We start from the raw sequence: 24037 nt of genomic DNA on the forward strand, positions 1-24037 counted from the left end.
TCTTCCTGTGTTTTAGTATGCCTTGTGATTTTTTGCTGATACCTGGTCATCTGATTGTTTTGATGGGTTTATTCTGAAGGTTGCTTTCGTCTCTCCTGGGATATTGCTTGGATTTGTATTAGGGCACTTCTTTGACAGTTGGATCATCAGTATTTCTCAGCAAAACTGTGCTGGGTGTCCATGCAGGGGCCATAAATCAGCTCTCATGGGCCCTGGGATATGGTCTGGAAAGATTCCAAAAAGCCCTTCTTTTTTCCCCTGCACTTTCCAGGCTGTCCAGCAGATGACACTCTGGGTAATTCTCCCTCCTCTAAAGCAGCTGAAACTGTGGCGCCTGTCAGCATCTGACCGGGTCTGGCTGAAACTCATGGAAACGTGTTCTTACTTTGCTGGCCAATATCTGGCTCAGTGTTGGACTGTGTCCCCCTCTGTACTTGGGATGGAGGACTCCTGCAGCCATCCCCCAGGCAAAGATTTGGCCGCCTGCTGCTGCTTCCTTCAAGAGTGGGAATATTTTTACCTATTGAGTAAGCTGCCTTTGCACCTGTTTTGACAAAGTCCTTTGACATACAAAAATATTTTGAGGAGGTCTCGTTTATCTGTTTTTTTCTTTTGTTGCTTGTGTTTTGGGTATCAAGTGTAGGAAATACCACCTACTACAAGATCTTCAAGATGCTTCCCTGCATTTTCTTTTAGGATCTTTATTGTCCTGTCTCTTATATTTAGGTCTTTGATTAATTTTGAGTTATTTTTTGTATATGGTGCGAGATGGGTGTCCTTTTTCATTCTTTGGGATAAGTATATCCAGTTCTCCCAGTACCATTTGCTTTTGTTTTTGTTTTCAGAGCAAATACCAGTACTTTATTTTTTTTTTTTTTTTTTTTTTAAATCATCATTTTATTGAGATATATTCACATACCACGCAGTCATACAAAACAAATTGTACTTTCGATTGTTTACAGTACCATTACATAGTTGTACATTCATCACCTAAATCAATCCCTGACACCTTCATTAGCACACACACAAAAATAACAAGAATAATAATTAGAGTGAAAAAGAGCAATTGAAGTAAAAAAGAACACTGGGTACCTTTGTCTGTTTGTTTCCTTCCCCTACTTTTCTACTCATCCATCCATAAACTAGACAAAGTGGTGTTTGGTCCTTATGGCTTTCCCAATCCCATTGTCACCCCTCATAAGCTACATTTTTATACAACTGTCTTCGAGATTCATGGGTTCTGGGTTGTAGTTTGATAGTTTCAGGTATCCACCACCAGCTACCCCAATTCTTTAGAACCTAAAAAGGGTTGTCTAAAGTGTGCATAAGAGTGCCCACCAGAGTGACCTCTCGGCTCCTTTTGGAATCTCTCTGCCACTGAAGCTTATTTCATTTCCTTTCACATCCCCCTTTTGGTCAAGAAGATGTTCTCCGTCCCACGGTGCCAGGTCTACATTCCTCCCTGGGAGTCATATTCCACGTTGCCAGGGAGATTCACTTCCCTGGGTGTCTGATCCCACGTAGGGGGGAGGGCAGTGATTTCACCTTTCAAGTTGGCTTAGCCAGAGAGAGAGGGCCACATCTGAGCAACAAAGAGGCATTCAGGAGGAGACTCTTAGGCACAAATACAGGGAGGCCTAGCCTCTCCTTTGCAGCAACCGTCTTCCCAAGGGTAAAACTTATGGTAGAGGGCTCAACCCATCAAACCACCAGTCCCCTATGTCTGTGGTCATGTTAGCAACCATGGAGGTGGGGTAGGCGAATACCCCTGCATTCTCCACAGGCTCCTCAAGGGGGCACTACATCTTTTTTTTTTTTTTTTTTCCCCTTGTTTGTCTTTTTACTTTTTTTTTTTTTTTTTTTTTTTTTTTAACTTTCCCTTCTTTTTTCAAATCACCTGTATGAAAAAAAAAAGTTAAAAAGAAAACAAACATACAGTAAAAGAGCATTTCAAAGAGACCATAGCAAGGGAGTAAGAAAAAGACAACTAACCTAAGATAACTGCTTAACTTCCAACATGTTCCTACTTTACCCCAAGAAAGTTACATAATATAGCAACATTTCAGTGAACTTGTTCCTACTACAACCATCAGAAATTAACAGACCATAGTCATTTCTGGGCATCCCCAGAACGTTAAATAGCTTATCTGTTCTTCCTGGATTATTGTTCCCCCTTCCTTAATTGCTCTCTACTGCTAGTTCCCCTACATTCTACATTTTAAACCATTTGTTTTACATTTTTCAAAGTTCACATTAGTGGTAGCATATAATATTTCTCTTTTTGTGCCTGGCTTATTTCGCTCAGCATTATGTCTTCAAGGTTCATCCATGTTGTCATATGTTTCACCAGATCGTTCCTTCTTACTGCCGCGTAGTATTCCATCGTGTGTATATACCACATTTTATTTATCCACTCATCTGTTGAAGGACATTTGGGTTGTTTCCATCTCTTGGCAATTGTGAATAATGCTGCTATGAACATTGGCGTGCAGATATCTGTTCGTGTCACTGCTTTCCGATCTTCCGGGTATATACCGAGGAGTGCAATCGCTGGATCGAATGGTAGCTCTATATCTAGTTTTCTAAGGAACTGCCAGACTGACTTCCAGAGTGGCTGAACCATTATACAGTCCCACCAACAATGAATAAGAGTTCCAATTTCTCCACATCCCCTCCAGCATTTGTAGTTTCCTGTTTGTTTAATGGCAGCCATTCTAACCGGTGTTAGATGGTATCTCATTGTGGTCTTAATTTGCATCTCTCTAATAGCTAGTGAAGCTGAACATTTTTTCATGTGTTTCTTGGTCATTTGTATTTCCTCTTCAGAGAACTGTCTTTTCATATCTTTTGCCCATTTTATAATTGGGCTGTCTGTACTATTGTCATTGAGTTGTAGGATTTCTTTGTATATGCAAGATATCAGTCTTTTGTCAGATACATGGTTTCCAAAAATTTTTTCCCATTGAGTTGGCTGCCTCTTTACCTTTTTGAGAAATTCCTTTGAGGTGCAGAAACTTCTAAGCTTGAGGAGTTCCCATTTATCTATTTTCTCTTTTGTTGCTTGTGCTTTGGGTGTAAAGTCTAGGAAGTGGCCTCCTAATACAAGGTCTTGAAGATGTTTTCCTACATTATCTTCTAGGAGTTTTATGGTACTTTCTTTTATATTGAGATCTTTGGTCCATTTTGAGTTAATTTTTGTGTAGGGGGTGAGGTAGGGGTCCTCTTTCATTCTTTTGGATATGGATATCCAACTCTCCCAGCCCCATTTGTTGAAAAGACCATTATGGCTCAGTTCGGTGACTTTGGGGGCCTTATCAAAGATCAGTCGGCCATAGATCTGAGGGTCTATCTCTGAATTCTCAATTCGATTCCATTGATCTATATGTCTATCTTTGTGCCAGTACCATGCTGTCTTGGCAACTGTGGCTTTATAATAAGCTTCAAAGTCAGGGAGTGTAAGTCCTCCCACTTCGTTTTTCTTTTTTAGAGTGTCTTTAGCAATTCGAGGCATCTTCCCTTTCCAAATAAATTTGATAACTAGCTTTTCCAAGTCTGCAAAGTAGGTTGTTGGAATTTTGATTGGGATTGCATTGAATCTGTAGATGAGTTTGGGTAGAATTGACATCTTAATGACATTTAGCCTTCCTATCCATGAACATGGAATATTTTTCCATCTTTTAAGGTCCCCTTCTATTTCTTTTAGTAGAGTTATGTAGTTTTCTTTGTATAGGCCTTTTACATCTTTGGTTAAGTTGATTCCTAGGTACTTGATTTTTTTAGTTGCTATTGAAAATGGTATCTTTTTCTTGAGTGTCTCTTCAGTTTGTTCATTTCTAGCATATAGAAACATTACTGACTTATGTGCATTAATCTTGTATCCCGCTACTTTGCTAAATTTGTTTATTAGCTCTAGTAGGTGTATCGTTGATTTCTCAGGGTTTTCTAGATATAAGATCATATCATCTGCAAACAATGACAGTTTTACTTCTTCTTTTCCAATTTGGATGCCTTTTATTTCTTTGTCTTGCCGGATTGCCCTGGCTAGCACTTCCAGCACAATGTTGAATAACAGTGGTGACAGCGGGCATCCTTGTCTTGTTCCTGATCTTAGAGGGAAGGCTTTCAGTCTCTCACCATTGAGTACTATGCTGGCTGTGGGTTTTTCATATATGCTCTTTATCATGTTGAGGAAGTTTCCTTCAATTCCTACCTTTTGAAGTGTTTTTATCAAAAAGGGATGTTGGATTTTGTCAAATGCTTTTTCAGCATCTATTGAGATGATCAATTGATTTTTCCCTTTCGAGTTTTTAATGTGTTGTAATACATTGATTGTTTTTCTGATGTTGAACCATCCTTGCATGCCTGGAATGAACCCCACTTGGTCATGGTGTATGATTTTTTTAATGTGTCTTTGGATTCGATTTGCAAGTATTTTGTTGAGGATTTTTGCATCTATATTCATTAGGGAGATTGGCCGGTAGTTTTCCTTTTTTGTAGCATCTTTGCCTGGTTTTGGTATTAGATTGATGTTAGCTTCATAAAATGAGTTAGGTAGTGTTCCATTTTTTTCAATGTTTTGAAAGAGTTTGAGTAAGATTGGTGTCAGTTCTTTCTGGAAAGTTTGGTAGAATTCCCCTGTGAAGCCATCTGGCCCTGGGCATTTATTTGTGGGAAGATTTTTGATGACTGATTGGATCTCTTTGCTTGTGATGGGTTGGTTGAGGTCTTCTATTTCTTCTCTGGTCAGTCTAGGTTGTTCATATGTTTCCAGGAAATTGTCCATTTCTTCTACATTATCCAGTTTGTTGCCATACAGTTGTTCATAATATCCTCTTATAATTTTTTTAATTTCTTCAGGATCTGCAGTTATGTCACCTTTTTCGTTCATTATTTTGTTTATATGGGTCTTCTCTCTTTTTGATTTTGTCAGTCTAGCTAGGGGCTTGTCAATCTTGTTGATCTTCTCAAAGAACCAACTTTTGGTGATATTTATCCTTTCTATTGTTTTTTTGTTCTCTATGTCATTTATTTCTGCTTTAATCCTTGTTATTTCTTTTCTTCTACTTGGTTTAGGATTGGTTTGCTGTTCATTTTCTAGCTTCTTCAGTTGATCCATTAGTTCTTTGATTTTGGCTCTTTCTTCCTTTTTAATATATGCGTTTAGTGCTATAAATTTCCCCCTTAGCACTGCTTTTGCTGCATCCCATAGGTTTTGGTATGTTGTGTTCTCATTTTCATTCGTCTCTATATATTTAGCAATTTCTCTTGCTATTTCTTCTTTAACCCACTGATTGTTTAGGAGTGTGTTGTTTAACCTCCAGGTATTTGTGAATTTTCTAAGTCTCTGATGGTTATTGACTTCTAATTGTATTCCATTGTGGTCAGAGAATGTGCTTTGAATAATTTCAATCTTTTTAAATTTATTGAGGCTTGTTTTATGTCCCAGCATATGATCTATTCTGGAGAAAGTTCCGTGAGCACTAGAAAAGTATGTGTATCCTGGTGATTTGGGATGTAATGTCCTGTAGATGTCTGTTAAATCTAATTCATTTATCAGATTGTTTAGGTTTTCAATTTCCTTATTGGTCTTCTGTCTGGTTGATCTATCTATAGGAGAAAGTGATGTGTTGAAGTCTCCCACAATTATTGTGGAAACATCAATTGCTTCCTTTAGTTTTGCCAATGTTTCTCTCATGTATTTTGTGGCACCTTGATTGGGTGCATAGACATTTACGATTGTTATTTCTTCTTGCTGAATTGCCCCTTTTATTAGTATGTAGTGGCCTTCTTTGTCTCTCAAAACATCCCTGCATTTGAAGTCTATTTTATCTGAGATTAATATTGCTACACCTGCTTTCTTTTGGCTGTAGCTTGCATGAAATATTTTTTTCCATCCTTTCACTTTCAATTTCTTTGTGTCCCTGTGTCTAAGATGAGTCTCTTGTATGCAACATATTGATGGTTCATTTTTTTTGATCCATTCTGCAAATCTATATCTTTTAATTGGGGAGTTTAATCCATTTACATTCAACGTTAAAACCGTGAAGGCATTTCTTGAATCGGCCATCTTATCCTTTGGATTATGTTTGCCATATTTTTCTCTCTCTCTATTAATATCCTTTATTGTACCCATACCGAATCTCTTTAGTACTGAACCTTTCTCCAAGTCTCTCTGTCCTGTCTTTGTTTCTCTGTCTGTAGGGCTCCCTTTAGTATCTCCAGTAGGGCAGGTCTCTTGTTAGCAAATTCTCTCAGCATTTCTTTGTCTGTGAAAAATTTAAGCTCTCCCTCAAATTTGAAGGAGAGCTTTGCTGGATAAAGTATTCTTGGCTGGAAATTCCTCTCTCTCAGAATTTTAAATATATCGTGCCACTGCCTTCTCGCCTCCATGGTGGCTGCTGAGTAGTCACTACTTAGTCTTATGCTGTTTCCTTTGTATGTGGTGAATTGCTTTTCTCTTGCTGCTTTCAGAACTTGCTCCTTCTCTTCTATGTTTGACAGTGTGATCAGTATATGTCTCGGAGTGGGTTTTTTTGGATTTATTCTATTTGGAGTTCGCTGAGCATTTATGATTTGTGTATTTATGTTGTTTAGAAGATTTGGGAAGTTTTCCCCAACAATTTCTTTGAATACTCTTCCTAGACCTTTACCCTTTTCTTCCCCTTCTGGGACACCAATGAGTCTTATATTCGGACGCTTCATATTATCTATCATATCCCTGAGGTCCATTTCGAGTTTTTCAATTTTTTTCCCCATTCTTTCTTTTATGCTTTCATTTTCCATTCTGTCATCTTCCAGGTCACTGATTCGTTGTTCAACTTCCTCTAGTCTTGTACTATGAGTGTCCAGAATCTTTTTAATTTGGTCAACAGTTTCTTTAATTTCCATAAGATCATCCATTTTTTTATTTAGCCTTGCAATGTCTTCTTTATGCTCTTCTAGGGTCTTCTTGATTTCCTTCATATCCCGTACTAGGGTCTCATTGTTCATCTTTAGTTCTTTGAGTAGCTGCTCTAGGTGTGTCTCTTCTGGTCTTTTGATTTGGGTGCTTGGGCTTGGGTTATCCATATCGTCTGGTTTTTTCATATGCTTTATAATTTTCTGTTGTTTTTGGCCTCGTGGCATTTGCTGTCCTTGATAGGGTTCTTTTAGGGTTTGTAGACCAGTTGAAGTCCTTATCTCTAATTTATCAGATCTACAGCTTCGTGGAGTACACTTTCTCTAACTAACCAGCAGGTGGCGTCCACGAGCCACCTGTTCTCCACAAGCCAGATCTCCCCTGCTTAGCCTTTTTGGTGAGTGGGGGAGTGAGTCTTGTGGGGCCCAATTGGTGTCCCAAGCTTGCGTGTGTAGTTGGTGTTGCCTGCCCTGTATGTGGGGCGTGTTTCTGGGCAGTCGGGGAGGGGGGGTGGCCCTAACAATCAAATCTCCCTGATGATCCTAGAGTTTTAAAGCTACTGCAATAGTCTAATCCTTCAGTTCAGTACTGCCACAGTTTGTCTCTGCCACTGACCCACCAGTCTTTGGTATTGGCGTATGGCTCCTGAGACTTGCAAGTGGGCCCCTCTTCCAGGCTGTGCACCCCGGGTCCTCTGTTGAGGGATGACTGTGCTATGTCACAGGTGAGTGCCGTCCCCCCAGGGCAGTTCTGGGCTGCTGGGCTGTGTTGGGAGGCTCCCAGTCTGCTCAAATGATGGCTGAATGGGGCTCTGTTAATTCACACTGCTCCCCCTTCCCAGCTCTGGGACATTCAGCTGAGGTTGCAGGGAAGGCTAATGTCCACGCCCAGTTTTGTGGTGTGTGCCTGTTATTTGAAGCACTTCCGTCACACTGGGTTGTCTGGGGCAGCTCTGGGCTATGGGGCTGGCGATGGGCAGGAGTGTTTCCTGTCCACCAGGATGGTGGCTGTGAGCGGACACCCCCGTTTTCTTGGGAAGTTGTGTTGTTTAGTGAATTTTCTCAGCCACTGGATTATTGCCTTTTGTCTCAGAGCTCTCTTATTTCTGCTCTTGACTTGACGTGCCCAAATTTCAATTCTTTGAAGCTTTCTGTATTGAGCTTCTTAGAGTAATTGTTTTAGAAAAAGCAAAAAGGATTTAAAAAAAAAAAAAAAAAAAAAAAAAAAAAAAAAAAAACGGCCCTCCTCAGAGATCTAATGGGTTATTGAAATGCTAATAGACAAAGCAACCAGGGCCATTAAGGAAAGGTGCCCTGGGCAGAGAGATCAGCCTTGCTTCGGGATTTGCATATGCGCCTCAAGGCCTGATCTCCGCCCTTCCCCTTTCTGTGTTCACCAGAACTCCAAAAATCCTCTGCTTTTACTTTGGAGCTTCTCGTGTTGTTTTCCTTCTATGCCCGTCTCCTCTCTGCTGGGCTGGCTGCTCTCAGAGTCTCTGGTGTCTGGCCTCAGTCTATCTATGGTTGGAGTTTGAATCAGTAGAATGAGTTTCCGATGAGAGCAGCCACTGCAATTCTCCCTTCTCCTTCCTGGAGCTGACAGCCCCTCCTCCCCCGGGACTGAGCCTGGCAGGGAGGGGCGCGGGTCCCCTGGCCGCAAAAACTTACAGATTTCGCTGATCTCAGCAGTTCCACGTTTTCATGAGTGTTGTATGAAGTATGCCCAAAGACAGATTGCTCTGTGGTGTCCAGTCCACGCAGTTCCTGGCTTTTTACCTACTTTCCTGGAGGAGTAACTAAAACATACAGCTCACCAGTCTGCCATCTTGCCCCCCCAGTACTTTATTTATGTATTGTAACTTTTAAATTCATTTGGGACAATCTAGGTTGGGGGAAACTTTAAAAAATGTATTTCGATTCATTGCCTTTCATACAGAGATAGAAAATGGAAGACATGGTTTGATTTTGAGATGAACCCTATTGATGCTTGGTACTTCATATTTCTTAAAATCTTCTAAGAACCAATAATTTTTAAAAGACAAAGAGATTTTTCAACTTCCCTAACCAAGGAGGTAAGCAAGGCCAAAAGACTAATGTATGATAAATTGTTCTCCCAGTACCATTTGTTACAGAAACCATTCTGTCCCAGTTCAGTGGACTTGGCAGCCTTGTCAAAAATCAGTTGACCATAAATGTGTAGGTCTACTTCTGAACTCTCAATTCAGTTCCATTGATAAATATGTCTGTTTTTATGCCAACACCATACTGTTTTGACCACTGTAGTTTGTAATATGCTTTAAGGTCAGGCAGTTGTGAGTCCTCCTACTTTGTTTTTCAAGATTTTTTTGGCTATTCAGGGCCCTTTGCCTTTCCAAATAAAGTTGATAATTGGCTTTTCTATTTCTTTAAATTGGCTGTTGGAATTTGATTGGGATTACGTTGAGTCTGTAAATCAGTTTGGTAGAATTAAAATCTTAACGGCATTAATCTTCCAATTCATGAACACCGAATTTCATTTCATTTATTTAGGTTGTCTTTGATTTTTGTTTTTAGCAATTTTTTGTAATTTTCTGAATATAAGTACTTTACCTCTTTGATTAATTTTATTCCTAGATATTTGATTCTTTTAGTTGCTATTGTAAATAGAATTTTAAAAAAATTATTCTTCAGATTGTTCATTACTAGTATATAGAAACATAACTGATTTTTCAGGTTGATCTTGTACCTTGCCACATTGCTGAATTCATTTATTTGTTCTTGTAGCATTATTGTGGATTTCCTACTTTTAAAGTTGCTTTTTTCTTGATTTGATACTTGCCCTGTTACTGCAACTATTTAACTGCCGCTTTGAGATAGAGCCACTACTGGCTCTTGTTTGTTGCTTAAAAGCTTCTGTAGGGGGACAGAGTCCTGGAGTGGTTCAGTTTACCATCTTGTTGACTGGAACCTAAAAAGACAATTTTTAGTGGTTTAATTATACCAATACAAGGATGTACTGTAGTCACTTAACTATTCTTTTAATATTGGACATTTAGTTGCTTTCCATGTTTTTGCTAAAATATTTAATATTTAATCTATACCTAGATTTTTCACTAAGTCTTTCCAGAGAGCAACTTGAAAATTATAAAATCTTTTTAGGCAGAGAACGTCCTCTTGATACCAACTTCTCCAACCCATTGTTTTTAGATAGAAACAGACCAAAAGTATCAGAGAAATGAGAACCTGTTTTTGTTGTTTCGTATTAATTTATTCCAAGACTTTACCAAGTTCTAATAGTGAATAAGTTCTGTTTGCAAGATATATATGGGCTCCCTTTGAGACTACTTCATAGACACTTTGCCCCTTTTCTTTGTATAGTTCAGAGAGTGGAGTTTTTAAAATTGGTTTAGTCCTAGTTTTTCTTTTCTCTGGACTGAGTTGTATAATAATGATAAATTAAGTTTGTATAATGTTTATTGGGTTGTAAAGCACTTTGATATATATATATTTTAATTCAGTCTTCATGACATCTTTGATGGGCAGAGATCTGTATTTTATGAGAGAAAGCAATGGGTCTATAACCTAGTGAGACTGGGTCACAAATCCAGGATTTCTGGTTTCTCTTGGCACAATATAGTACCCATTAAGTTGCAAATTCTAGAGCTAGAATGCTTGGCTGTAAAATATGGCTCTGTCACTTGCTGGTTCTTGGGCAAGTTTCTTAACCTCTTTGCCTCAGTTTCCCCATCTGGAAAATGGGAAAAATAGTGGTACCTACCTCATTGGCTTGTTATGCAGAATAAGTGAATTAACATGTATAAAGTGTATAGAAGAGTGCTTGGCATAAATTAAAACATTCACTGAGCATTAGCTATTATTATTACTATTACTTGTACCATTACCATTTCTACCATATCATAGTCTTCTCTGATTTCCAGGACCAGATAGCTGGCAGCTCGTTTTTCTTTTATTTGTTGGCTTTCTGGGCTAAATTTCTGGCCGCAGTTTTGGAGATTCTTGTAATGCTTTTGGTTTATTTGCAGAAGAGCAAGACAGTGAAGAAGGTGAGAGAAGGCGAAAAAAGAAAAAGGGTACCAAGAGGAAACGAGATGGAAGGGGTCAAGAAGAAGGGACTTTGGCTTATGACCTGAAACTGGATGATATGCTTGACCGTACCTTAGAGGATGGCGCCAAACAGCACAATCTAACAGCGGTCAATGTGCGAAACATTCTTCATGTGAGTAAAACTGGGGCAGCTGTGTAATTGTAATGGAAATTTTCCATGGAAAACAAATAAATTTACTTGAAAAATTCTTGAGTCTTGGTATGTGCGTTGCTAATTTTGTGGGTTACCTGTGATAGACATTTTATATTTCAAGATGGCTTTCTTTGCACTCAGGACAAGTTTGAAATTTGAACATAGGTTAAAGAACTTAATTAACTGGGAAGATCAATTGTTCCTCTGCCTCCTTCCACTGATTTGATTGTTTACTGTATTGTTTAGCAAATTCAAAGATGATAATGTTGAAAGTGGATTTAGTCTTTTGTGGATTGACATTTACATTTGCACATATGTAAAATTTGTTTTTATGTTATGTAGCAGCACAGCTATATGTAGAGCCTTTGCTGTTTGTTACTCTTTCTCTTAAGCATATGATTAGTTGCTTCAGAATCTTAAGTGAGCCATTCCTATTCCTCATAATACTAATGAGATTGGTCCATTTGTTGCTACATTGTTTGAAGCTGTGTGCTTGCTTCTGCCTTCTTTGCTTTCAGCCTTACTTTAACCCAATTTGAAGCTGTTTGAACATCAGGCTCTTGTTTATCTTCTTTGTATGTCTAGCAGAGTTACATAAAGATGAGTATGGTCTAGATGACAAACCCTTGTTGCATAAAGTGAAATTTCGTCTTTCTCCAGGAAGTAATCACAAATGAACATGTGGTGGCAATGATGAAAGCAGCCATCAGTGAGACGGAAGATATGCCGATGTTTGTGAGTAGTTGGCTGTCACCCTTTTAATGTCATGGAATAGAGTTTCTGTAGACTAATTGTAGGAGGTCCCTTGGGTGTTTGTAAATAGTTTGTTAGTTCGGGGCATAGTTAGTATCTCAAATCCAAGAATCACATGGTCATTTTTATTGACTATTTTCTTCCCACTTTCCCCTCCTTAGGAGCCTAAAATGACACGCTCTAAACTGAAGGAAGTGGTGGAGAAAGGGGTGGTGAGTGTTCTGTTTTTTTTTTTTTTTTTTTTTTTTTTTTAAAGTTTATTTGGCTTAGTAAATCAGATCCGATTCCAGGATATTTGTAGAGAAAAAGGCATAGTAAAGATTTGTTGTTGCCTAGGTTTGCCTCTTTAAAGAAATGTTTGTAAAAGATAAGGACAGAATATATAAAAATATTGTAATAGTTTATTTTTATTTTAGTTGATGCTGAAGTATTGCTTTTTGGAAATGCTAGATAGATTACCATTTAGAATGGTTTAAACCAATGAGGTCAGCTTTCTATTCATATTATGATATATGTTGGTAAAATTGCTTAGAGTAGTGTTTTCAAAGTGTGTTTCAGGGACCACTTGGATCAAAATCCACCTTGGTATGGGGTCTCTCAGAAGTGCTTATTAAAAATATGCATCATTGGACCCACCTCAGACCTGGAAATCGGAATCCGTGAAGAACAATTTATCTTCCTGTGGGGTGGGCATGGGAATATGCATTGTTGAAAACACCACAGGTCATTGTTTGCACACTAAATTTTGAAAACCACTTGAAGACTTCTGAAGTATTTAATACAGCAAGCTCTTTGATGTTTGCAATTATTCTATATCCTTCTTAAAGCACTGGTCCAGTTTGTGCTTATCTTCTTTGACAGTCCTGAGGGAGCCTGTTCTATCTCTGATGGTAAGGAAGATTTGCCTAACTTGGACTCAAAATACGTAATTGAGTTTCTATCCGTTCGTCCTGGTTCTGCTCCTTGGAGCCCTATAGAATTAAAGTCTTTTCCTCTTCCACATGACGTTTCCTATATTTGAAGACAATTATTGTGTTTTTTCTTAATCTTCTTTTTCTTGCTAAATATCCCCCAATTTTTTATTGTTTTCCATGTGACAATACGTGGGTACCATCTTGTGAGTACCCTCACCAATTTGGTCCTTTTCTTCTGAATGTGCCTATTTGTCTAAATCCTTTTAAAAGTATACCTAAAGTGGAATCTACTGCTCCAGATACGGTTTAACTAGTACAGATAATTCCCTCAGTGTTCCAGATAGCATATTTTTGTTAGTGCAGTGTGAAGTTGCTTGGGCTTTTTTTGGCAGTCAGATCACATCTTGTCTAGCTGACAAACCCTTGTTCCATAAAGTGAAATTTCATCTTCCACTAGGAAGTAATCACAAGTGAACATGTGGTAACAGTGATGAATGCAGCCATCAGTGAGGCTGCAATTCCATGAAGTCTACTTGACATTTAATTAACGTTAATTCCATGTGTGATTTGGAAAAAAAAAAGATCCAAATCAGGCTATGGATTACATTTACTAATTACTCATATAGGTGTAGAGAAATTGGGCAACCCAAATTATAGTTTATGTGGGCAAACAAGGATTAGAGTCCAGGTCACTTGCTTTTTAATGCTTAACAGTCTTACTCCAACACTCTTCCAGATGTTGGCGTGCTTTTGTGATGAATTTGGCAGTGGGGAAACTGATTGGTTAAGAAGCAGAGATGGGAAGGAATATGAACCTTCACATTATCCCATTCACCCTGTAGTGGGACCACCCACACAGAGGTAGCTATTTGTCAAAGACATGACAGCTGCAGGGATGTGGAAAACCTAAGGCTCCTTGAGGAGACAGAGTCTAGTGGCCATTTGGATTTTGTTCATGAGCTGATTTTGGTTGGGTCACAGTTAAATGGCCAAGAGATTATATACCCCAATGGCATTTTGTCAGCAGTGTGTAGGAGCTTTTAAAAAATTCTTTAAAAATGTATTTCCCAAATTCTATTATAAAAATTTTAAAACACAGAAAAGTTGAAAGAATATTACAGTGAATCTAGATTCCATCTAGATTTAATAATTGTAGCATCTTGCCACATTTGCTTTATTTCTCTGTATCTGTATCTGTATCTATTTTTTCTTGTATTATTTGAAAGTAAGTTGTAGACAACATGACACTTTCCCCCTACATCCTTCCATAAGAGCTTTTCATGGCTGGCTTTTGGGAAGTGTACTTGTGGTGGATTTATGAGCTGATTTTGAAGGCGTTCATGACAAAAGGCTACTGTAACCTATCATATTTTTGTTTTGTGTAGTTTTATAGTTTACACATAGTTTTCACAGTTATTATTCCATGTGAACTGACAGCTGTGCTATTAAAGTAGGCAAGGTATACATTGTTGTCACCATTTTGTAGATGATAAAACTGAGTCTTACCAGGCTTGAGGCAGAAAATGCCAACAAAAGATTCTTTTCTCCTTTTCTTCCATCCAGCTCTGACAAATATTTGAGGGTATACCCTCAGAGATAATCGACACTCTTAGAATCACTTCAGCTGTGTGTGAGGTAGATGACTCTGAGACGGTGAAGAGGAAGTAAAAATGGAAAACAATCTATTTCAGATAAGAACTTATTTATATTCTTTGTTTGTAGGTAATACCAACATGGAACATTTCACCAATTAAGAAGGCCAATGAAATTAAGGTAAACTTGGAAGAAATATTTCTTTTTCTTATCCAGAAAGTCTTCATCACTATGGAAAACTAAGTATTTTTTTCTGTTTGTTTTTGTTTTTGTTTTTTGGCCTATCTTTTTTTCTTTTTCTTCTTTATTAGAGAGATTGTGGGTTTACACAGCAGTCATGCATAAAATACAGGATTCCCATATACCACCCTATTATTAAGAACTTGCATTGGTGTGGAGCATTTGCCACAATTGATGATAGCACATTTCTATAATTGTACTATTAACATAATTCATGTTTTAACTTACGGTTCATTATTTAAACTCTTCTTTTTGTTTTATTTCCAGGTTTAGTTTTTCTCATTCCATTACTGTTAGGAATCTTTTTAATCCCTACTTTTTGTCTACTTGCTTTAGCTGGTTATTTTGCTCTTTGGAATTTTTTCTGCCCTTTTTTCTTCCCCTTATTTTCCAAATACATAATATTTGTGTTTCTTATCACTCTATTTCTTTCTAATTGTACTTATGTAGCCTCCTCAGTTTGTGGATATCCACCTTGAAGAAGATGATTCCTCAGATGAAGAGTACCAGCCAGATGATGAAGAAGAAGATGAGACTGCTGAAGAGGTTAGTGGTTACACTTGTGATTATTTGTTGGTAATATAGGAAAAAAAGTTTGAGTCAACAAAGTTTAATATATTTTGTTTCCTTAGTAATGTTGAGATAGAAAGGATTGAGATACAGTTCTTTTTTTCTACTCTCCTTTTTACATATATCAAAGACTGAGGATTTTTGTGTTCTTCACATTTCCTTAATTTTTATAACTTCTTAGATTTAAAAAAAAACATACATACAGCTATGTGCATAGACTAAATATATACAGCTTCAAAGTTATTATAAAGCAAATCCTCGTGAAACTTCTTCCAAAGTCATGAAATATAACACTGTTAGGGCCCCCCTTGTGTGACCTTTGGAATCCCAATCACCTTCCTCCACCCTAAAGATAGCCACTATCCTGACTTTTTGGTAATCACTTCCTTGCTTTTCCTTTTAGTTTACTATCGAAATGTGCATCCCTAAACACTAGTTCAATTTTTACTATTTCTGAATCTTATATAAATGGACTCCTAGTGTGTATATTCTTTTGTGTCTGGCTTTTTGTTGTTGTTCAGCATTATGCTTTTGAGATTTATCCATACTGTTACTTATAATTATAGTTTGTTCACTTTCATTGCCATGCAATATTCCATTCCCCTAATGTGTTCTTTGACTTGTTCCTAAAAGGATTTTTTTTTAAAAGCAGTTTTATTGAGATATATCCACATACCATATAGTCCATTCAAACTATACAATCAGGGGCTCTCAATATAAAAACAGAATTGTTCATTCATCACCACAATCAATTTTAGAATATTTTTATTGCTCTAAATAAAAACCCTTTATCCCTTATCCACTGCCATTATTGACCCTTAGCATTGGTGTGGTATGTTTGTTACAGTTGATAAAAGAATATTAACATATTTTTTAGCTATAGTCCACAGTTTGCATTTGATGCATTTTTTCCCATATACCCCTCTATTATTATACCTTGTAATAATGATGTACATCTGTTCTAGTTCATAAAAGAGCATTCTTGTATTTGTACTGTTAACCACAGTCATTGTCCACAACAGGGTTCATCAAGTTATACAGTCTCATGTTTGATCCCCTACCTTTCCTTCTAGTGACATACACAACCATAAACTTCCCCTTTCAACCACAATCACACACATAATTCAGTGCTGTTAATTACATGCACCGTAATGTACTACCATCACATCTATCCATTTACAAACATTTACAATCAGCCTAATTAAACATTCTGCACAAATTAAGCATCAGCTCCTCATTCTCTACCCTCATTCTATCTCCTGGTAACCTATATTGTAGATTTCAACTCTATGTATAATTAGTTCATGTTAGTGAGATCATACAATATTTGTCCTTCTGTGTCTGGCTTATTTCACTCTCCATAATGTCCTCAAGGTTCACCCATCTTGTCACATGCATCAGGATTTCATTCCTTCTTACTGCTGAATAATATTCCATCATATGTATAGACCGTATTTTGTTTATTCATTCATCGATTGGTGGACACTTGGATTGTTTCCATCTTTTGGCAATTGTGAATAATGCCACTATGATCATCAGTGTGCAAGTGTCTGTTTGCCTCCCTGCTTTCAATTCTTCTGAGTATATACCCAGTAGCAGGGATTGCTATATCGTATGGCAGTTTTTATACTTAGCTTACTGAGGAACTCCCAAACTGCCTTCCACAGATTGCACCATTCTACATCCCATCAGGAGTGAATAAGTGTTCCTGTTTCTCCATATCCTCTCCAACACTTGTAGTTTTCTGTTTGTTTAATAGCGGCCATTCTAGTAGGTGTGCAATAATATCTCATTGTGGTTTTGATTTGAGGTTCCATAATAGGTAGTGATGTTGAGCATCTTTTCTTGTGCTTTTTAGCCATTGATATTTCCTCTTTGGAAAAAATGTCTATTCGAGTCTATTTTTTAGTTAGGTTGTTTGTCTTTTTATTGTTGAGTTGTAGGATTTCTTTATATATTCTGGATATTAAACCCTTACTGAATATGTAGTTTCTAAATATTTTCTCCCCTTGAGGAGGCTGCCTTTTCACCTTTTTGACAAATTCCTTTGATGCACAAAGGTGTTCAGTTTTGAGGAGGTCCCATTTATCTATTCATAAAAGGAGTTTAAAGCAATGTCTTTTGTTTTCTTTAAAAAATTTTTTTATTAGAGAATTTGTGAGTTTATAGAACAATCATGCATGAAATACTGGATTCCCATATACCGCCCCATCACTATCACTTGCATTGGTGTGGAAGATTTGATACAGTTGATGGTAATACTTAAAGCAATGTTTTACAGTTTTACAAGGTTGACAGTGTTGATGAGGATAATATGATCCCTACCCCCACCTTCATAATATAAGCTTATATATAAATTTTATTTTCCCTTACTCTGACTGATAGATATTTTGGTACATTCATTCTCTTGAGAGACTTCAATCTTAGTGAAATGAGGTAGGGGCATAAATATAAATGTGAACTGGATTTATTTTGTAGAGTTTATTGGAAAGTGATGTTGAAAGCACTGCTTCATCTCCGCGTGGGGCAAAGAAATCTAGAGCAAGGCAGGCTTTTGAAATGATGGAAACAGATGAGGAGAGTGGTATAATACCAGAGGTAAGTCAGCCTCATACATGCCAAACATGTTATTAGCTTTCTGGAATCTGTGACTGGTTGTAACTGTTGAGGGTTCAGAATCTCTTAAGTAAATGAATGGTTAAAAGACCAGAAGAACATAGTGATAGGGAAAGAGCTTTTTTGATTTCTCGTTTAGCAGCTAAGGGCATGAGACTATCAGAACTACTTCTTTTCTCCTATTCTTCTCCTTTCTCATACCTGTGTTTTCTAATATTGCCATAAAGCCATTTTTATTAGATTTCCTAGTTTTTGGTAACCTAAGTAGCTTTCTGATTGCTTGTCTGGAAATAGGATGAAAGCTAATGGTTTTAAATCAGTATACTTGTTGGTTGCTTTTATTTTTATGTACTTCTATCTGGGTGGGAAGGAAAAGCTCATTATTATATGAAAATCCCCTAATTTCCCCCACCTTTTTAACACAGTTGCCTCTTTTAATCAGGCTGAGAAAGTTACCACACCTACCATCAGACACATCAGTGCTGAGGTAGTACCCATGGGGCCTCCCCCGCCTCCAAAGCCAAAGCAGACCAGGGATAGCATGTTCATGGAGAAGTTGCATGCAGTGGATGAGGAGTTGGCTTCCAGTCCAGTCTGCATAGATTCTTTCCAGGTAAACACTATTACTCTAAATCACTGAGAAAGTCAAATGGAGTAATTTCTTGTTACTCAGGTTGGGAAGAGAGACGGAAATATATTAAATTTTGATATAATAATAAGGAATGTGAAATTGTCGGTGTTTGATACTCTATTTGGTTTATGCTGTTTTTGTAAGTGAGAATGGTTACTTGTAAGGAAGGAATAAGGTATGTGGCAGAGAAACATTTTTCTTTGTGAAACATAGGAACAGCCTCTACCCAGATTCCCAAACTTATTAACGTTTACCACAATTGCTTTATTCCTCTAGATACACATTATTTTTCTTTCTGAATCATTGTAGAATATGTTGCAGACATGTTGCTCTTTTATCCCTAAATACTGTTATTGATATTTCCTAAATATAAGGACATTGTCTTATATTACCACAGTATAGTTATCAGAAATACATCTAATCTTTTAAAGTGCTTATTCAGACTTTGTCAGTTGTTTCAGTAACATCCTTTGTAGCAAAATAATTTTTTTTTCCTGATCCAGGATTCTGATCCAGGATTGTGTATTTAGTTATTTTGTCTCTTTAGTCTCCTTTAACCTGGGACAGTTTCTCAATATTTTTGTCTTTCATATTCTTGGCTTTTTTTTTTTTTATTAAAGCAGTTATAGGATAATTTTGATATTTTGAAGACTACAGGTCAATTATTTTATAGAATATTCCTCAATTTGTATTTTTCTAATATTTCCTCATAATTAGATTCAGGTTGTCCACTTTAGGCAGGAATACCACAGAAGTGATGTGTCCTCAGTATACCATATCAAGAGGCCCATGATGTCTATTTGTCCTGTTTCTGGTAATGTTAACTTTGATCACTTGGTTAAATTGATGTCTGTTTGATTTTTCCACTGTGAAGTTATTATGCTTCCACTTAAAAAAAAAAAGTTTTACTGAGATATATTCACACACCATGCAGTCCATCCAAACTATACAATCAGTGGCTCGCAGTATAATCACAGAGTTGTGCATTCATCACCATAATCAGTTTTAGAACATTTTTATTACTCTCAAAAGAAAAACCCTATACCCCTTATCCCCCCCATTATTGACTCTTAGAATTGGTGTGGTACCTTTGTTACAGTTGATGAAAGAATATTAAAATGTTATGCTAATTATACTACATAGTTTGTGTTTGGTGCATTTTTTCCCATATACCACCCTATTATTAATACCTTGTAATAGTGACATACATTTGTTCTAGTTCATGAAAGAGCATTCTTATATTTGTACCGTCAACCACCGTCATTGTCCGTAACAGCATTCACTGTGTTACACAGCCCCATGTTTGATCCCCTACCTTTCCTCCTAGAGGTATACACAACCCTAAACTTCCCGTTTCAATCACAATCACATACCTAATTCAGTGCTGTTAATTACACTCACCATAATGTGCTACTGCCACCTCTATACATTTACAAACATTTACATTCAACCTAAGTAAAAATTCTTCACAAACAAGCATCTACTACCCATTCTCTATCCTCAGTCTATCTCCTTGGAATCTGTATTCTAGATTTCAACTCTATGAGTTTACTTATTATAATTAGTTCATATTGGTAAGATCATATAATATTTGTCCTTTTGTGTCTGGCTTATTTCACTCAACATAATATCCTCAAGATCCATCCATGTCATTGCATATATCAGGACGTCATTCCTTCTGACTGATGAATAATATTCCGTCATTTGTATATACCACATTTTGTTTATCCATTCATTGGTTGATGGACACTTGGGTTGTTTCCATCTTTTGGCAATTGTGAATAATGCCATTGTGAACATCAGTGTGCAAATGTTTGCATCCCTCCTCTCAATTCTAAGTATATACCTATCAGTGGGATTGCAGGATCATATGACATAACCTGTTATGGACAATGATGGTGGTTGACAGTACAAATATAAGAATGCTCTTTTATAAACTAGACCAAATGTATGTCACTATACTTAGCTTCCTGAGGAACCCCTAAACTGCCTTCCGCAGAGGCTGCACCACTCTACATCCCTCCAGGAGTGAGTAAGTTTCCTATTTCTCTACATCCTCTCTAACACTTGTAGTTTCCTGTTTATTTAATAGTGGCCATTCTAGTAGGTATGAAATGATATCTCATGGTTTGTTTTTTTGTTTTTTAAGTTTTTATAGTTTTATTAATCCTCTGGTAAAATCTGCACAATCACGAATCACGTCATTCAAGAATCTTTACCCCTTCTGTTATCCAATCTCTAGCTCATTTTTTGCCAGCACCAACATTGGCCTTTGCAGTCCCCCTGACTTTCTTCATTCTGTTCTTAGGTTCCTTTCGCTATTTTCTGGAGGTCTTTTTCTTCTCATACTGACCATGTCTTGCAAGTCTGTGTTTGGGTTCATTTTTCTTTGCATAATCCAAGGAGTCAAAAATCATGCCAAAGCCAATTGTCTTGCCACCACCAAAATGGGGTCTAAATCCAAATACAAAGATGACCTCCGGTGTAGTCTTGTACATTTTGGCTAGTTTTTCCCAAATTTCTGTCTTAGATACTATTGCCTTTCCAGGGTGAAGAACATTGATGACCATTTGTTTCCACTGAAGTAGTTGGTTGTTCATGAATTTCCTGGTCCAGATGGTTGCCGTGTCATTCATGATGGTGGGTAATCCTCAAGCAGGCAGAGAGGAAAAGAACTCATTATGGTTTTATTTGTATTTCCATAATAGGTAGTGATGTTGAGCATCTTTTCATGTGCTTTTTAGCCTTTTATATATCTTCTTTGGAAAAATGTTTATTTAGCTCTTTTGTCCAGTTTTTCATTGGGTTGTTTGTCCTTTTATTGTTGAGTTGTAGGATTTCTTTATATATTCTGGATATTAAACCCTTACTGTATATGTGGTTTCCAAATATTTTCTCCATTGAGTAGGCTGCCTTTTCACCTTTTTGACAAAATCCTTTGAAGCACAGAAGTATTCAGTTTTGAGGGGGTCCCATTTAACTATTTTTTCTTTTGTTGCTTGTGCTTTGAGTGTCAGGTCTTAAGAAACCACCACCTACCACAAGATCTTAAAAATGCTTCCTTACATTTTCTTCTAGGAGTTTTATTGTCCTGTCTCTTATATTTATAAGTTTTTGACCATTTTTGGTAAATTGCTGTATGAGGTGTGACATAGGAGTCTTGTTTCATTCTTTTGGGTATGGGATATCCAGTTGTCCCAGCACCATTTGTTGAAGAGACTGTTCTTTCCCAGTTGAGTGGACTTGGCCGCCTTGTCAAACCCATTGACCATAAATGTGTGGGTCTGTTTCTGAACTCTCAGTTTGATTCCATCAGTCACTATGTCTGTATTTATTCCATTACCATGCTGTTTTGACCATTGTAGCTGTGTAATACGCTTTAAGGCAGTGTGAGACCTGCAACTTCATTCCTCTTTATCAAGATGTTTTTATTTGGGACCTCTTACCCTTCCAAATAAATTTGATAATTGGCTTTTCCATTCTTCAAAATAGGCTGTTGGAATTTTGATTGGTACTGCATTGTATCTGCAAATCAATTTGCATAGAATTGACATCTTAACAACATTTAGTCTTCCAACCCGTGAATACGGAATGTCCTTCCGTTTATTTAGGTCTTCTTTGATTTTTTTTTTTTTTTTTTTAGTAATTTTTAGTAGCTTTCTGAATATAGTTTCTTTACATACTTGATTGTGTTTATTCCTAGATATTTGATTGTTTCAGTTGATATTGTAAATGGAGTTTTTTACTTGATTACTTCCTTTGATTGTAGTACTGTATAGAAACACTACTGATATTTGCATGTGGACCTTGTATCCCACCATTTTGCTGAACTTGTTTATGAGTTCTAGTAGCTTTCTTGTAGATTTTTCAGTACTTTCTGAATATAGGATCATGTCATCTGTAAATGATGAGAGTTTAACTTCTTTCCTATTTGGATACCTTTTATTTATTTGTCTTGTCTGATTGTTCTAGTTAGAACTTCTAGCACAATGTTGAGTAACAGTGGTGAAGTGGGCATCCTTGTCTTGTTCCTGATCTTAGAGGGAAAGCTTTCAGGCTCTCAGCATTGAATATGATGTTAGCTGTGGGTTTTTCGTATAATCCTTTATCAGGTTGAGAAAGTTTCCTTCGATTCCTGCCTTTTGAAGTGTTTTTACCAAGAAAGGATGCTGGAGTTTGTCAGATGCCTTTTCTGTGTCAATCAAGATGATCATGTGGTTTTTTCCTTTTGATTTTTTAATGTGGTATAGTACATTAATTGATTTTCTTATGTTGAACCATCCTTGCATACCTGAAATAAAACCCACTTGGCCATGGTGTATAATTCTTTTAATGTACTGTTGGCTTCTATTTGCAAGTATTTTGTTGAGGACTTTTACATCTATATTCATTAGAGATATTGGTCTGAGTTTTCTTTTCTTGTAGTATCTTTTTCAGGCTTTGGTATTAGAGTGATGTTGGCTTCATAGAATGAGTTAGGTAGTGTTCCCTCTTCTTTAATTTTTTTGGAAGAGTTTGAGCAAGACTGGTGTTAATTCTTCTTGGAATGTTTGGTAAAATTTGCTTGTGAAGCCATCTTGTTCTGGGCTTTTCGTTTTGGTAAGTTTTTCATGACCAGTTCAGTCTCTTTACTTGTGATTGGTTTGTTGAGATCTTCTATTTCTTTTAGAGACAGTGTAGTTTATTCATGTGTTTTTAGGAAATTGTCCATTTCATGGAAGTTGTCTTATTTGTTGTCATACAGATGTTCATAGTATCTTCTTATGATCTTTATTATTTCTTCGAGGTCACTTCTCATTTCTGATTTTATTCATTTGCATATGCTCTCTTTTTTTACTTTCTCAGTCTAGCTAAGGGTTTGTCTATTTTATCGATCTTTTCCAAGAACCAACTTTTGGTTTTGCTGAGTCTCTCTATTTTTTAATTCTCCATTTCATTTATTTCTGCTTTATCCTTGTTTTTCTTCTGCTTGCTTTGGAATTAGTTTGCTGCTCTTTTTCTATTTACTCTGTGTGTGCAGTTAGGTTTTGATTTTAGCTCCTTCATTTTTAATGTAAATGTTATATTTGCAAGTATAAATATTTGCAACTATCAGTTTTCCTATCAGCACTGCCTTCACTGTATCCCGTAAGTTTTGATACGTTGTGTTCTTGTTTTCATTTGTCTTGAGATAGTTACTGATTTTTCTTGCATTTCTTCTTTGCCTCACTGATTGTTTAAGAGTGTGTTGTTTAACCTCTATATATTTGTGAATTTTCCTGTTCTCCGGTTGTAGTTGATTTCCAGCTACATTCCCTTATGATCAGAGAAAGTGTGTTATGTAATTTCAGCTTTTTAAAATTTGTTGAGACTTGCTTTGTGACCAACATGTGGTCTATTCTGGAGAATGATCCATGAACAGTTGAGAAGAATGTATATCCTGCTATTTTGGGCTGCAATGTACTGTATATGTCTATTAGGTATAGTTCATTTATCATTTTATTCAAGTTCTCTGTTTCCTTGCTGATCCTCTGCATGGATATTCTATCTGTTGATGAGGGTGGTGTGTTGAAATCTCCAACTATTATTGTAGATACTTCTATTTCT

At 36.9% G+C, this 24037-nt stretch overlaps 1 protein-coding gene across 8 annotated transcripts in view; it reads left to right on the plus strand.

Annotated features, from left to right (window-relative positions):
- Positions 1-24037, plus strand: part of GON4L (gon-4 like) — a 96535-nt gene that overhangs the window by 22912 nt on the left and 49586 nt on the right. For 6 of the 8 annotated variants that reach the window (XR_005215211.1, XM_037825777.1, XM_037825778.1 and 3 more), the window contains 7 exons: positions 10920-11113; positions 11795-11869; positions 12049-12099; positions 14524-14574; positions 15085-15180; positions 17683-17802; positions 18263-18433. Coding sequence is in view for 7 of the 8 variants with exons in the window: in XM_037825777.1 (XP_037681705.1) it covers positions 10920-11113; positions 11795-11869; positions 12049-12099; positions 14524-14574; positions 15085-15180; positions 17683-17802; positions 18263-18433 (758 nt within the window). In the remaining variant the exon portion in view is untranslated. Of the gene's footprint in view, positions 1-10919; positions 11114-11794; positions 11870-12048; positions 12100-14523; positions 14575-15084; positions 15181-17682; positions 17803-18262; positions 18434-21016; positions 21092-24037 lie in introns of those variants that run through there. The other 2 variants (XM_037825781.1, XM_037825782.1) reach the window with 2 other exon arrangements.

Source organism: Choloepus didactylus, chromosome 2 (assembly GCF_015220235.1).
Source record: "Choloepus didactylus isolate mChoDid1 chromosome 2, mChoDid1.pri, whole genome shotgun sequence".
NCBI classification, from domain to species: Eukaryota; Metazoa; Chordata; class Mammalia; order Pilosa; family Megalonychidae; genus Choloepus; species Choloepus didactylus.